We start from the raw sequence: 16155 nt of genomic DNA on the forward strand, positions 1-16155 counted from the left end.
CAGACACAGTCATGCTAAATGTGCTAATGGCATTCCTCTTCACTCCAAAGCTTCACGTTAATCATGAGAATGAGCGCTGCTGCTGACAGCCACAGACATGGACTAATGGCATTCTCCTCCAGCCACCACACGTTTACTGAAGACCTTCAGTCTCAGTGTGTTTAAGTCTTCAGTGCAGCACAGCCATGGACAGATTATAAAACGATAGGCCCTGCTCACAGATATGTAAAACTCACTCCTACTACACAGTAGAGAGACCCTCAGACTGAAGGACAGACAATCAGCTAACAGTGAAATCATGTGTCTCTGTGATGTTTTGCAAGCGAATCTGAACTCTCACTCTGTGAACTTCAGCATTTCATTCCCATCAGAGATGATGAGAGGCTTTCTGCTGCATCAGATCCATCATGACCTTGCTCCACATAGATATACCTAATACTTCAGCACATTGTATAAAACATTATAGGAAAACACCATCAAAGAAAGCTGGAGGTTGATGTTTTTTAAAAGCACAACTGTTCTGCTGTCAAACTGCTTCCTTCCAAAATGATTCCAAAATCACTTCCTGTACTAAATAGTCAACTATACTCTGTTTATTGTCCAACATTTTATTTGAGTGTCTGAATTATGTGTGTAAAATGACTTCAGTCTGTCCTTAAAATATAGAACAAAGAAAGTGGTGTCCATGCCATACATATAAACAAAATCAAATGTTAGAGTGGATTTGGTTGGCAGATACTCAATATTAAAACACTCTCAGGATCAGGTCAGTCCTATGAACACTGAAGTAACAACACTGATGTTCTGTGAAACATTTAAAGGTTATCATATGCTATAAAAATATGAGCACACTAACTGTGCAAACAACGAGATAAAAAGTGGAAGAAGAAGAAGAAGAAGAGGATATATACTATAGAAGAATATAAAATATATAGGTTATGTTCCTAAAATGACTGCAGGTATACTCATGGATGCTGACATACAGAAATGTAGTTTCGGGGTAGGAACCTCAGTAAAGGAGTACATTGATGTAATAATGAGGGACTTGTCAATCATTTCTGGAGTACAGCAACATATTTATAGTGGATTAATTACAATAAACAATAAAAAAAACACAGTTTCACTACATTACTGTGGTATGTAGAAGACTATGTTTGCAGTGGTGGGTTCTGATAGGATGACATGGGCAGGATATTACCAGGGGCTGAAAAAACAACAAAAAACGATGGGCTTCTATGGCTCATTTGCACATCATGTTAATGATATAATGTCACTGTGTGAATCAATTGACCTTGTTAGAGTGGTGACCCTCGTTCTAGTTTGTGAACTAGAAGCCTCTACCTGCTGAAAAGATCTCACAGTCAGCAGTAGGAGATGAGGAGAGGAGCAGGAGGAGGTTGACATCAGGTCTGAAAGCCTGGGGTAGGAGGAGCAGGGAATCTAGTGCACCTTATGTTGTATGGTAGCCTAATGATGCACAAAGTACAATTAGTCACACTAAAAATAAATAAACCACAATTTATAAGTGTGTTGTTCTATTTGTATATTTGAGATTTGTAGGATTTGTACAAGCTAGAACCACCACTGCATGTTAGGATTCATTACTCTGTCTTTGACTTCATTGTGCGATTTGGAGTCAGGAAGCTAAGAAATGGGTCATTTTGGGAACATAAACTATATTATTGATGTTCTTCAATGACCCCTCCATCTGAGAGGTTCTCTTTAAGTTTTAGTAGCATACTGATCTGTCAAATATGTTACTATACCATCATTGCTTTATAGATTCTGTAGAAAGTCAGTGTTGTTAGTTCAAATTTCAGTTTTGTTTTCCAGTATTGTTCTTCACAGCTAACGAGTACTTATAAAAAAAACCTCCTCTAAAGCTAAACCCTTTCAAATATTCACTTGTTACTCCTTTGTTCCCCACAGTCTAGTTTTCTTTTCCACTGTACCAACATTTAGGAACCGGTAAGTATTTTATTGGTACTCAATTCATACATAAATCACAGGATGTATTATAAAGTGTTACTTGTGAGGTCACAATATCCAGCCTGACTGAAATGAGATGTTTATGTGCTGAGTCGGTAGAGATGGCAGCAATTTTATTTAAATTCTATTCTTTGAAGTCTCTAGAAGTTGACACAAAGAATTAGTATTTTGTGTTTTCTCCCTCTCACACGCATCCATATGGCCCCACTCTCTCTCTCTCTCTCTCTCTCACACACACACACACACACACACACACACACACACACACACACACACACACACACACAACCATTCCTGCATAGTGTGTCATGTTTGCTTGTACATAAGCATAAAGACACACACACGCAAACACACCCACACCCCATTCCACTTGAGAGCACATATAGAGCATGAGAGAAAAATTGTACAGTAATTTTACACAATAAGAGTCCAGCACATGTCCTCCCACTCTACAGCCTGTAGGCAAACCAGTTGTTCAGGGCTTCCATTAGCTCATCCGTCCACAGAAAACATGTGTCCCCTCTCCTCAGAGTCTTTTGTTGTGAAGAAATCCAAGCTGTTTCATTTTTCTTTTTTTTCATCTCCTGTCCATCTATCCATTCTGCTCTGTCCCAAAACAGCAACGCTGACAGCATGAAGACCGGCCTTCCAGGAGAATTTTTCAGCATTGAGTTCAAAAGATTGTCATCGTAATGCTGGAATGTCTTACTACAATCTACGCTTATATAATGGTACTGTACTTGAGAGCCTCAGAAAAAGATCTCAAGAGTCCACTTCTGGTTTGTTTCTGGTTCTCCTTGTTCTTCTTAATCTAAAAAAGTACAAGATGATTTGTTTTAAATTCTACTCACTAGATAGAAGTTAAGTTAAACCCTGTGAAAATATTGAGATTCTTGGTAAAGGCACAATATTCAGCCATGAGGAAAGAGCACACTGCTACTATTGTGTCCTGTAGAAGCCTATCTGGTTTTGCTGCTTTTTAAATTGTATTTATTTATTTATCTTTTTGTTTAAAGCCCTGATAAGACAAGCAGTCCACATTTGTCCTAACCATCATGTTGCCATGACTACAACTGGAGTATTTGAAGAGAAAACGTATGACTTTCAACATATCATATTGTGTTAATAAATTCTAATAAAGGTTTATTAGAAGTTAGGTCTTATGTTTTAGTTTTGACCATCATTTCTATCATACATAATAACACAGTGTGCACCAAGTTACCTGCTGAGAAATGTAACAGAGCGTAATGTAATGTAACATAGCGGAACTAAAAATGAGTAGACAGATTATAAAACATATCTTCATACATTACTCACAGGCTTCATGTAAAGTGAAGGAATTTCTCCTACTTCTAATTATTCTTCTTTGCCATAATGGTTGTGATGTGATCCTTTCATAGGCATGGCCAGATCTACCATAGGGCCAATCTGGGAATGATTGTTTTGGGCTCCACAGAAATACAACTCAAGACTTGACCCATTGGCTTGATGTTGATAATTATGGTCGCTGTCAGAAACCTACTATGTCCACAACATAATATGGAGTTACAAAGTTTCCACCTGACAGCAGCATTATCCAATCAGAATAAAATAACATTTTCCAAGAAAGTTAAGTCTCAAGATTTACTTTTTTTTATTTGTCAATTTGACAGCTGGGCATGTGATTGGTTAGCAGGACACAATGCACTGTGGGTAGTATGTGGGGAAAATGATCATGTAGCAGAAAATGGACATGTGGGTTTTAAGGTAACTAAAACCCAAAAGCAAAAAATGTCCCACAAATAAGTAGCCTTTACAAAAAGGCTAGGACTGAAGAGGAGGAGGTTGGGACATAAATGAAAGAGGACAGAAGATTTACAGGTTTATGTTTATATTCTGGAATATCTTTGCATGATTTTCAGTTCAAAAGAACGTATTTATCTTATACTAAGCCTTTATGCAGCCTCTCAGTTCAGCCTCTGTCTGAAATAGGATGTTTTAGTTTGTGTCTCTTTTGGTTCTCCCTCCCAATGAGAACAGTCTTCTGATTGGTTAGGCTACTTACATTTGGTTTTGTTTTCCCATTCTTTACTTGGAAATATAAGCTTCTCAAATTCATCTGTACATGTTCAGCCTGAATCCAAAATATCCAAGTACAAAACATCCTGTATAACAACCTTAGCAACCAAAGCTCCACAACTGACAACCATTAGTGTCCATGTGTCAGTATGATGGAGAAGTTGAGCATTAAAAAGCAGGCTGGACTTCTGACTTGAAAGTAGCATTTTTTCACGTTTAGCTAAAGTTTTGAAATTGTGACTATATTTAAAATAAACATCAGATATCATAATAGTATATAAATAGCAGAAATGTCCTCTTTAACACTACCATGGTATAATTCTGGTGGAAAAATACAACTATAATTAAAAAATGATACTTCACCATGTGTCATATATGTGCACTTTAGAATGTAAACTCCTCATCATGCCATTAAAACCCAAAGTTAAATTAAACAATAGTACATGACCTACAGATACCCATAAAGTGGACAAGCCTGTCTAGGTTTATTAAGGTTTTGTCTTGGCATCAAACCTACATATGACTACCAGGACAGATCCTCCACCATGGATCAACAAGAAAACATTATCTTTGGAAATGACCAATGTGAATTTGTCCCACATATCTTATAATAAATATTTCAGGTACTCACTTTCAGTTTGAACACCAAATATATTGATTTAAATGATCTGAACGACAGCTGGTTTGTTTACAACCTGTCTGAGCATGTTGCTCTTTTGCAGCTTTAATTTTTTTAACCATGTTTCCTGATCTCAGCGATTAACATACTTAACACAATGTTAGCATACCTAATAGAAATGAAGGCCAAAAACTGTGAATTGTTTGTTTTTGTGTTAGAAAACTTCTGATCCACTGTGCACATTCACATCCGACTTCAGACAAACACCAGTGACCAGTATAACCAAAGGAGTGTCCCACTTTACCCTTAATGTAACTATAGAAATCAGGTGTGTGTAAGAGCAATTGCATTTTCCAGTTTGCTTTGCATGTGAGCAGAGTATGGCCTTCAAAAGGAACACATGTATATCACATAGAATATCAAGTTTCTGGGCATTATACAAGCAGCAGTTTCAGCAACGAAAAAAGAATCATAGAAATGTTTCCTGTAAGTGATGCAGACCTTGCTTTGTCTACAAATGTATTAAAAATGTATGACATGTCAGGTGACTCTGATCAGAGCATGGACTCGATCCATCTATGGGGGGGCGGGGGGGGGGGGGGGGGTGGCAGCAGACTCTCCTTACAATGGATGATGGATGTATTCTACTTGAATTATATCCTAATTGGACAATTCAAAACATCACAATTTACATCCAGTGGTAATGTGCCACATGCAGAAAGTAGTTAGCGTAGTTAGACCAGAGTTCCTGTCCTGTTGCACATCTGTAATGAGCACTTTCCTTTTTTAACCATGCACACAATGTATTTAACTCTAACTCTGTTTAACTCTGTCTAACCGTTTCAAACTTGAATTGCCTGAATCAGACTTTTCCTCCTTGGTTTGGTTTGTACAGGGGTGCAGACCAAAACAACACAGGAAGTTGTCATGATCTGAAGCTCGATCTGACCAAACTACTATATATAGCCTACTCTTCAAGTGTGAGCTGAACAGCCAAGTGCACTTTACATGCTGGGATGAGCAAAATCGACTAGCAGCTGGCTGGAGAATGAATCCAGATCAAACCTGGATCAGTAGGTTGCCCTCTTGATATTTGGGAAGACAGGGTGTTTACATTCTTGCTCCCACCCCAGACACCAAACTAACCAATGAGAGGAGTCAATGTTCTCATGTGACTTTTAGTAATACATGTTGGCTTGCTTGGATTTTTTGTGAGTAAAGAAATTCCTTCATTCCTTCCTGTTTTCTTTTCCTTCCTTCCTTGCTTCCATCTGTCTTTCCTTCCTTTCTTCTTTTCCTTCCTTCTTTGCTTCCATCTGTCTTTCCTTCCTTTCTTCTTTTCATTCCTTCCTTCCTTCCTTTCTGTCTTCTTTTCCTTCCTTCTTTGCTTCCATCTGTCCTTCCTTCCTTTCTTCTTTTCATTCCTTCCTTCCTTCCTGTCTTCTTTTCCTTCCTTCCTTGCATCCATCTGTCTTTCCTTCCTTCCAGCTGTCCTTCTTTCCTTCCTTCCTGTCTTCTTTTCCTCCCTTCCTTCCATCCCTCCTTCCATTATTTTAATGATCTGGCCCCTACTGTATATGTGGCTCTTGAATGAAAAGGAGTTTGACACCTCTGTCATAGACTGTATAAAAAGATGGCCGTAGTAGGATGTGATGTCACTCACTGGCTTATGTTTACTATGATACATCATATTAACATCTCATTATCAAATCTTATTAACAGAGCAATCATTTTACAAAATGACAGTGAAGTATGTTCATTGTCAATATTTTTAAAACCCTAGCTTTCTACAATCTGCACATATCAACTAAAACACTTGGTTAAAGTTAGAGTAAGACGATGTTTACATGACATGACACAAACTCTGGAATTTTGCCTGGAAGTGAGACAACGTCTAAACTCTTGCTGTCAGCCTTGTCACATAAAGGACACTTCTTCCTGCATTAGCAATGAATGGTGGCACTAGATGTAATTTGTGAAGTGTGGAATTAACCAACAGGAACATGATACCTATGGATACACACACTTATGTACATACAAATGGCATTAGGAAACATATTTTGTCAGATGGTTGGAACTGAAATTTGAACTTGGGCTTTACAACTGATCCCCAGCCCTGAAAACAAAGCCTTGATAATAAGCTAAAAGCCCATCCACTGCTTGCCCTTTAATTATTTATCACACTGAGGTGGATGAAGCTTTATGCAATTCTAACAATTACGTACAGTATAATTTGTATGTGACACCGATATTCAGTAACAGTCTATAATTTTCAAAGGACACCAGCATTTCAACACCCGCAGTGTGTTTTATCAGGGCTTTAAATTTTAAATGTGATTTTGAAAGAGTGGTGACATCATTGGTCATTCTTTACCTGATTTCTTTTAAAGAAAATTACATTGTACATGCTCACAGACGCTGTGAGAATATCATAGGTAGAAATTTGAATACATTTAATTTTTGAGAGATTAGTGAAATTCCAATTAACTTCTGTCCTGTACTTACCTTAAATGCAATGATTGTTCAAAAGCATACAGTAATAATGATTATAATACAGAGTGGCGCTGTAGAGCCACGCAAAGCTTTTTTTTTTCTTTTTTTACAGAAATGAAAGTAAACCGAGTTTGTTTTACAGTGCAAAAGCATAAAATGCACATGCACTCAGCGCAATCCTAACAAAACATCATTCATGAAAAGCAATGTAATGTGTTTGTTAGCTCACAGATGGCTGTCAGAGAGGAATTTGAACACGATGATACACATCCAAGTCCACAAAACTGACCTCACTCAGAGCGCTGAGCTTAAACCAAATGAGGACGACATTATCATGATGGAATTCAGCCAAACATCTTCCTGTTAATTCGCTGGATGAGCTTCAATCATAATATCAGTTTTAATCACGAGAGCAAGTGAAAATGATTTTAGTTACCCACTGTTTTTGCTCTGGGCTTCTTTTTCTCTTCACCGTTTTTTTTTTTTTTTTTTTTTGGCCTTACAAGCAAATAAAACTTGTGTTCTTTTTACATGCAAAAAGTGAGATAACAGAAGGTCAGGAAAAAGAGATCAAACAAATGAAAGATCATTGCCCGTAATGTTGGAATCACCATTTTGGCAAGTTTGGACTTAGAAATACCCTACCTTTACTGTATCTTAAAGTCTTATTTTCTTATCTATATCTATTTTGTATGGATGAGTAGAGCAAAAGTGATAGAATTTTTAATAAATTATACCTCTGTTATATATATATTTAAATATTATATATTAAATTGTATTTACATTGTAAAGACATCCAGCACTTCCTCATTCCAAAACAGGATTTATACAAATGGGCTGAACATTTCTCCAATTTCATCGCTTTATAAGACCTAGGTAGCTTCTCTAAGAAATCACTAGCGGTGGTGAAGCCACACAGGCTGGCCGTCTCCACCCTAGTGGACGTAGTAAAGCCAGTAGACCAGGTTGAAGAAGGTGAATGTGATGGGGAAGATGACACGGGACCACTTGTCTATGGCATTGACATCCGTGAGGTCAGGGATCTTGACTTTGAGCTGCGAGGCCCTCCTCCTCAAGCGACTCTTCTTGTGGCCCATTGGCCGGTCGATGGCCGGTCGTCCGTACAGGTCTCGGCTGGTCATGGGTTTGCGGTACTGTATGCTGGCGCTGTCATAAGAGAACATTGTAGCCCGAGGGTCATTGAGAGCGCCCATCATGTCTGCTCCACCCATCTCACTGGTTAAGTTGGTTAGGAGGATGTTGCCATGAGCATCGACCTGAGGAAAGACGTTAGCAAATTATCATTCATTTTATCACCAAACCCAAACAAACAGCCAGTCAATGACCATTTTTTGTAACAAGATATCGCCCTATTTTGGTAACACTTTAGATAGTGGACTGCCCCATTCAGATAGGACATTTTTGAAGGAAGCACAAATACATTTAAATTAAATTATTAAATTGAATTAAAATTAAGTTCCACTTAATGACTGTTAATACAGTCATTACGGCAACCTAGTCAAAGACAAACGAATGCATTTAGACTACTGTAATTACTGCAGTAGGAGTGCAACTGAAGGGCTGATTTTGTTGACTTGCTCAGATTTTTTTGATTTCATTTCCCTTTATTTCTGTGCTTCTGCTATGGCTAGTAAGTACGTAAGTAAGCTTCATAGTTAAGTGGTTTCTTTGTCTGTTTTAATTGTGTTTATCGCTGACATTTGATCTGGAGTCTGTATGGTGTGTTTTATTTGCTCTGTGCTGTTCCTGTGCCTGAGTTGTGTCCCAGCTTGATCTGTTCTGTGTAGCTTAATGTGGCTTTGAAGCGGCTTCCGTTAAAAATTAGCCTATGAGCCTATGAAGGGACGTTTCTGAAACATGCTGACTAGCATTAACGTGGCCCGATCAGCTTTGGCAGCCATGTTAGAGCCACAAAGCAGCGCACGTATGGCCAGTGGGATCTAGCTGTACAGCTATTTGGGGACATAAATTATGCTATTGATCAAACCCTCTCATGAAAAGATAGTTGGCTAAGTGAAAAGGGTTAACTAAATCCAATTTGGAACACTCAAATGAGCAACCTGACAGTCGACTGTCTGATTGGTGTGTCTGGATTCTATGATGTTTATAGTAAAAGAACCCCTGCATGAAGCCCCTCTCCTCACCTGCACTTTGTTGCTCTCCAGTCTGCTTTTATTCTCGTTGTTAGATTTTGCAGCCTTTTCTGCCACCTTTTTTTGCAGATGAGGACCTCGACCAAAGAAGATGTAGTTGACAAAAGCATACTCCAGTAAAGCCAGGAAGACAAAGACAAAGCAACCCATCAGGTAAATGTCAATGGCCTTGACATATGGAATCTTGGGCAGAGTCTCCCTAAGGTGGGTATTGATGGTGGTCATAGTCAGCACAGTAGTTATACCTGCAGACAGAGAGGAGGAGAAGGGGGCAATCAACAACCGGCATACTGTATACACTATCATATATCACATAATAAAAGGAATGATGATCATTTTCTCCATGGTTGCTTGGACAGTTGCCAACAGTCTGTAGAAGCCTCCAATCACTGTTGGCAGTCTTTAACATGATCTTTTTCTCATTAGTAGTGGCATACCACAGTGATATGTCAATGAGTCAAATGGTCCACCATTATGGTTCCTACTGAAATATCTTGACAAATATTGCCTAAAATGTCATTTAATGTGGTACTCACATCCATGATCCCCACAAAATGGATTGGAATAACTTTGGTGACCCCTTCACTTTTCATCCAGCACCATCAAAAAGGCCAAAAGGTCAAAATTTCAATTTGTCTAATACAGTTTATGACCAAATACCTGAAATACCTCAGTTGTAGTCCGTGTTAGTATTCTAACGTACTGAGTTGGTGACAGTGGTTAGCACAAGCAGTAACCTCCAGGGCTGAAAAATGAAGACAACTTGGAAGTGCAAAAAGCTGCAGTTCTTCAAATGACCATTTGGAGCTGGTGAGTCAATCTCCACTGTATCCCATGTAAATATGCCCAATTTCACAGCAGAAATAAACATGTTTACGGCCTTATGCAAACCGTTTTGATCTTTATAGCCATTTTCCTCATTCATAACAACTGTATGAGGAGTGAATTTTTATATAAACTCAAGTTTTCGCCTAGGGCAACATACAAGCTAGAACTGTGCTATATTACTGTTGTGTCTTATTGATTTTCCATGTTTTATGTTAAAGTGTCTACTGGTGAAGTGAACGCTGAGTTTGAGCTGGCCAGAGTTTCCTTCCTCCTTTGCCTCTCTTTAAACAGATTTATGTGTACTGTACTATCACAGATGGCTACTGCTTCACATAAGAGAACAAATTCCTGTAAAATCTACTAAAGTGGCTATAATTAAGTGGCAGTACTGCACTCTGACTCACCTCTGGTTCACACACAGACCTGACCTGAGTAATGGAAGACTAATGGCTATTATAAACAGTGGAATGGATGGGCCATTGACTTGATATGCCTTCGTCACCTCAATAACTCAAGTGCTTCCAGCAGGCCAGCTCACAGAGAAGGCTTTCTCTTGCCATTGAAGTGGAATGGAGACTAATGATCAAGGTGTAACTAATATATCACAAATATGTCCATGTGTTTATAGTATACTAGAAGAAGTGGTGACAAGCCACACTTACTTTTGTTCCACAAAAGAGAGATAGAGTAATTGTATTGCTTTTATATACTGTATAGTATACTTAAAGTTCATTTTAAAGCTGGAATCCAGATGTCATCCTTGCCAAAAAATATAAAGGAGGTCTAATAACACAGAGGAGCACCCATTCGCCTCTACAGAACAGAAAAGTATCATCAAAGTGATAGACTGACAAGCAACTGACCTTGTCATCTCTAAAGCCAGGTAGGTTGGCTAAAAATTCAAGTCAGAAAGTATTCAGAGAAGTTCTAACACATTGTTGGTTTTGATTTTTTTGCATGAAAATATAAAATAACAGGCTGGTGATTTTCTGTATTTCTTATCATCAACAAATCTCATGTGCAGAGCCAAACCAACAATGAACTCATCCTACTTGAAAGTATTGTGTGTGTATCTAAAGTCTTTACTTTTAATGTAGTACAAAGTCAAGAGGTTGTGATATGTAGCACAACACAACAATCTAGTGAGGTTCTTTACAGGGAACTAACTTCATCTGCCATACAGGAACTACTTTTTACTCTTTTTTCTCATTGATGTGATTAATAGTTTTTGGACAACAATTGAGGTCTATGGTAAAGATGAACAAGATATATCAGGCTTTGGATAGACACTCCATACTTGTTTGTACGTGTTCATTGTTGAATTGACTCTGCACATTAGATTTCTTGACTATAATGAAAATATAGAAAAATCATACCCTGATTAAGTTCGTGATAAACTACAGAGATGACAAAAAACAAAACATCTAAGTGAAACCAGTGGCATTATGAGATTACTCTTCTCTCTGCTTCTTCCCCTGTAGTGGTCGACAGTGGTCTTATATATTGTTATATATTTAAAACTATAATATTTAATGTATGATATATAAGTACTTTATACAAGTATATAGAGGTGCCTGTATAGTATGTATGCTTTAGCACTACTCTTCAAATGCAGTGGAGCACACAGTCCACCAGGGAAATATTGGCTTGTAAACAATATGTGCCTTGTCTGAATGCTCATTGGTACACACCCTCAGGGCAGAGTGTACCAACCAAAAGCCCTCCAGGTAGACTGAATTCTCCTTCACAGAGTTACATAGCTCTAAACACTTTGAGTACACTTCGGATCTACATTTAGACTTTACACTTTATACTACTGTTTGGTAGGGGTGTAAAGAGATCTAACGCCACAAGAAAACGTGACGATATTTCTCGTCAAAGTGAATTTTGTCACGCGAAGCTAAGGGGCGCACCAAAAAAGAAAAAGAAAAGACGATCAGTTTTCTATCACTCATTTGCACGTCATGTCTTCTTTTTATAAAGTCACGTGTGGATCATTAACCTTGTTGCAGCTTCTACCTGCTGAGTTGATCTCACAGAAGTATGAGATGAGGAGAGCAGCAGGTTAACCTCAGGTCTCTACACTGAGAGTCTGAGGTAGGAGGAGCAGCTATGGAAGCCTAATGATGCAAAAAATAAATGAGTCACACTACCAAATTATAACACAATTTATATGATGTGTTATAATGGCAGCTTTTGGCTGTGGCTAAGGAGGAAGCATAGGAATTGGGGGCCAAACAACATCTAGGGCATCAGCAGGGGGTGGTAGGGAGAGATCCCTGCCATTGCTCCGCCACCAGCAGATGTACTGGGGTTAAAGGAGCGAAACATCCATGACTGGTGGTCCCCAGCTGATGACCCGCTTTGGCCCTCAGAGGTGTTCTTAGGAGCAGACCTGCATGAAAGGCACCGCACAGCAATGCCCAGCAGGTAGACCATCAACCTGTATCATGATGTGTGTTCTACTTGTGTATGTGTATGTACTTGTTATGTGATATAGGATTTGTGCAATTTACTTTTATTTCTGTGTTTTTTTATTAACAATGTGTTATAAAGATTCTTTATTTAATTTATATTTATATATTAGAATTGTTTCTACTCTTTATAATTTACTTTTTATTAGTATTTGTGATTGTATCTAACTTTTGTAGTTATGGTTGTTATTTCCATAAATACCAAAATCTATAAAATATATATATGGAGAAACCTCTTACAGTGCTGCATACTGCATGATAATTATACATTTAGAAAGTAGAACTAAAGTGATTCATTACAAGATGATTAGTTCAAACATTTCAATTCAATTTACATTTTGTGAATTTCAAATAAAACAACAGTCATTTATTTCCTCATTGAAATGTTCTTAAAAATAAAGTTAAAGTCTCGTCTCGTCTCGTCTCGATCTTGTGAACCCAATATCGGGTCTTGTCTCGTCTCATGAGCTGAGTGCATCGTCACACCCCTAATGTTTGGACAACAATTCAACTCTGAAGAGTTTAACCACTTAACACACGCCCCTGTTTTTTATGCTGTTAGCCTAAAGAACATGCCCAAGTTGTGAGCAGCACAGATCCCACATAGTTTGAGACTCAGAGATGTGTCTGGTATCATTGGAAAGGAAACACTCTCAGGATTCTTGTAAAAGTGTCTGTGTGATTCTGTGATTTACTGACAAAGAGTGGCAGAGGTTACAATGATGGGGTTGTTTACTCGCCCATAGGTTTGCCTATACAATGACATGTGTACAGACATTCAGGGACCTCTCAGCAGGATATAGACACTATGAGGCCACAGCCACAGGTCTTGGCTTCATGCAGTCCAAATTTAGAGTCAAAAGACCAAAAGATGAATTTTTCAGAGTTATTTTTCAACAGGTATGTCCATGCGTTTTCCTTAGGTCCTTTTTGGAGACTCCAAATGGACACTTGGTTACCATGGTTACCAAAGCTGTATAACCACAATCAAACACCTATAACTTCACATCCCCTTTGCCTACAATCAAAATCTTGGTCTCTAATGAAAGCTGACACCATATTATTATTATTATTATTATTATTATTATTATTATTATATATATAACCATATTTTTTTGTTTGGCCATATCTATCTATCTATCTATCTATCTATCTATCTATCTATCTATCTATCTATCTATCTATCTATCTATCTATCTATCTATCTATCTGTTTATTTTGGTATAAGTCATATGTTAAGTCGAAGAAGAACCAACCGTGTACCAAAATGCCGAGTGTGTAATGATATATGGTTCAACTCTTTTACGCACCGGGCGCACGCCGGTTACACTTGGAGTTTGTTTATGGACAGCCAAACATAATAGCTTAGTGTCATACACCGTTGGAAACCTCAGACTATTGGCTAAAAGGTTATCAACTTCATTTCACCGAATATTTCCATAGGCTAGAACAGCTGTCAATCAAAGCCATGTCTTCATTGTCGTCGGTCACATGTCCTCATTGGCTTTGGAGACATGTACTGCCTAATCCTAAGCACCGATTGGCTTGTGTGTGGTGTCGTCAGAAGCAGGAGAGGCTCACGGTCGTAAACATCTAGTCACATGTACTCTGAGATGGACGTGCAGGTCAGGAAATGACGTAAACGGACCGTATATGGTTTGTTATTTGTGTTATTACGTTACGTGTTGGACTAAATACATGTTGACATAGTCATGTACATAGACAAGTGTTTCGGTTTTATGGAAACGGATTTCATATTTCACAAGAATGGATATTTGGCGAGCTGTACAGAAAGTCCTGAGTCATAAGATGATCGTTGTGGATAAAGGGAAGACTTTGAAGGTATGTAGGCATTATAGCTTTTCTCACTTAGCTGAGTGGCTAGCCGAGCTAACCGCTAATCCTATTACGGTTGTGAGCAACCATATAAGTCGTGAGTGGTCTTGAATGAATCAGGAGAATCTAAGATGATGATGATTTGGCACTATATAAAGATTGATCGATTGAAGCAGTGTGGAGACTGTAGCTCCATGACAGTGACACATGCTCTCATTCATTCCTGCAGATAAGTTCCCCAGCTGATCTCATGTTCATGCCTTGAGAAATGTGGGAAACTGGAGCAGAGAGGGCCAGGAATTACACTTTTTTGAGAGAGAGAGACAAAGTCACTATTGGAAATAATAGAAAAAACTCATATAAGCAAATATATCTGTAAAGAATTGAAAAGCCACCAACCTAAAGCCACTCTGGCAGCCGAGGCATCATAGTTTATCCAGAAGGAGACCCATGATAGGATGGTGATCAGGGTGGAAGGCATGTAGGTTTGAAGGATGAAATAACCAATGTTTCTCTTCAGCTTGAAACTCAGGGACAGTCGTGGATAAGAGCCTGTGAAAGACACAAAGAACAGGGTGGCTGGAGGGGGCAAGACATGACTCAAATAATATAATGGAAGAGCATTAATATCGGGTCAATGTTTGATCTGATCTAGGTTTGGTCTAGGTCTTTAACAATGTCAAAAGGAAGGTTACAATAACCTGAGCCTGAGCCACCACCCTGCCTCAAAGAAAACTTGGAGGATGCTCTCATTTGAACTGACTCAATATGTAACATCTCCAGGAAATGCTGATTTTCAGTGACAGCAGTTTACCACAAAATCAAAGAGTGATGGGTATAACATGGATCAAATTAGTACTGTGGAAATGTATATTATTATTTAATTTACCGGTAATTCCAGCCCCTCAATATTTTTCTACTAAAATTCACAGGTCAAAAGGGTTGAACTGACATTGTATGACTCTTTTACCTGTGGCAAACACAGCCTTCTTGGAGAGTGTTTGGTAGTCTATGATGGAGAACTGGGGCAGTTCAATGTTCTCCACCCCAGTGACTGATCCTGCATTACTTCCTCCCTGCCAGTAGAACTCGATGTCGTCAGTGGTGTATCCATCTGAGGAAGACAGTGGAACATAACAAGTTAAACCTCAACTGATAGCTCAAACACAAGGACAAGCTCATTCGGATCCAGGCACAATACAGCATGAGCAGAATACAGTCAAGGATTGACAGCTGGAGGCACTTTCACACCTGTCATGTTTAGTTTGGAACTCAGTAGTGTTTTCTTACATGGTACAGTTCACATGGACAAGTGGGAATGCTGGTCCATATGCAATAGCTGGTCTACCAACCATAAGTAATAAAATAAGTCATTTCCTTTCTCATTACAACAAACTGCACGAAACATACACTGGTTGATGATTTGGTGTTGATAGAGGTGAGAGAATGACTAACCAGATGAAACATAAGTCGGCAAAATTAACATGTAGTAATTAGGTCAGGTGCCTGTAGGGGAAAAATACAGATATTGTAAGTGATGTTCTAATATATATTGTGATGTTCTGAGAAGACAATTAGATGAAAGGACAGCCTGACATTACCTTGATGTCTGTCAAAAATAGACTTGGTGCTTACGTTTAGCAGAACAGAGAGCCGCTACTGAAACACTCTGTACAAATATACA

At 38.5% G+C, this 16155-nt stretch overlaps 1 protein-coding gene across 1 annotated transcript in view; it reads right to left on the reverse strand.

Moving 5' to 3' along the window:
- Window positions 1-8094: 8094 nt before the first annotated feature.
- The window catches only part of gabrb1 (gamma-aminobutyric acid type A receptor subunit beta1), a 114291-nt gene continuing 106230 nt past the window's right edge, over window positions 8095-16155 (reverse strand). The window contains exons 6-9 of the mRNA XM_053335836.1: window positions 15442-15585; window positions 14871-15023; window positions 9325-9578; window positions 8095-8436 (exon numbers count right to left, since the gene is read on the reverse strand). Of these exons, the coding sequence (XP_053191811.1) occupies window positions 8095-8436; window positions 9325-9578; window positions 14871-15023; window positions 15442-15585 (893 nt within the window). The remainder of the gene's footprint in view (window positions 8437-9324; window positions 9579-14870; window positions 15024-15441; window positions 15586-16155) is intronic.

This window comes from Scomber japonicus, chromosome 16, assembly GCF_027409825.1.
Source record: "Scomber japonicus isolate fScoJap1 chromosome 16, fScoJap1.pri, whole genome shotgun sequence".
Taxonomy (NCBI): domain Eukaryota; kingdom Metazoa; phylum Chordata; class Actinopteri; order Scombriformes; family Scombridae; genus Scomber; species Scomber japonicus.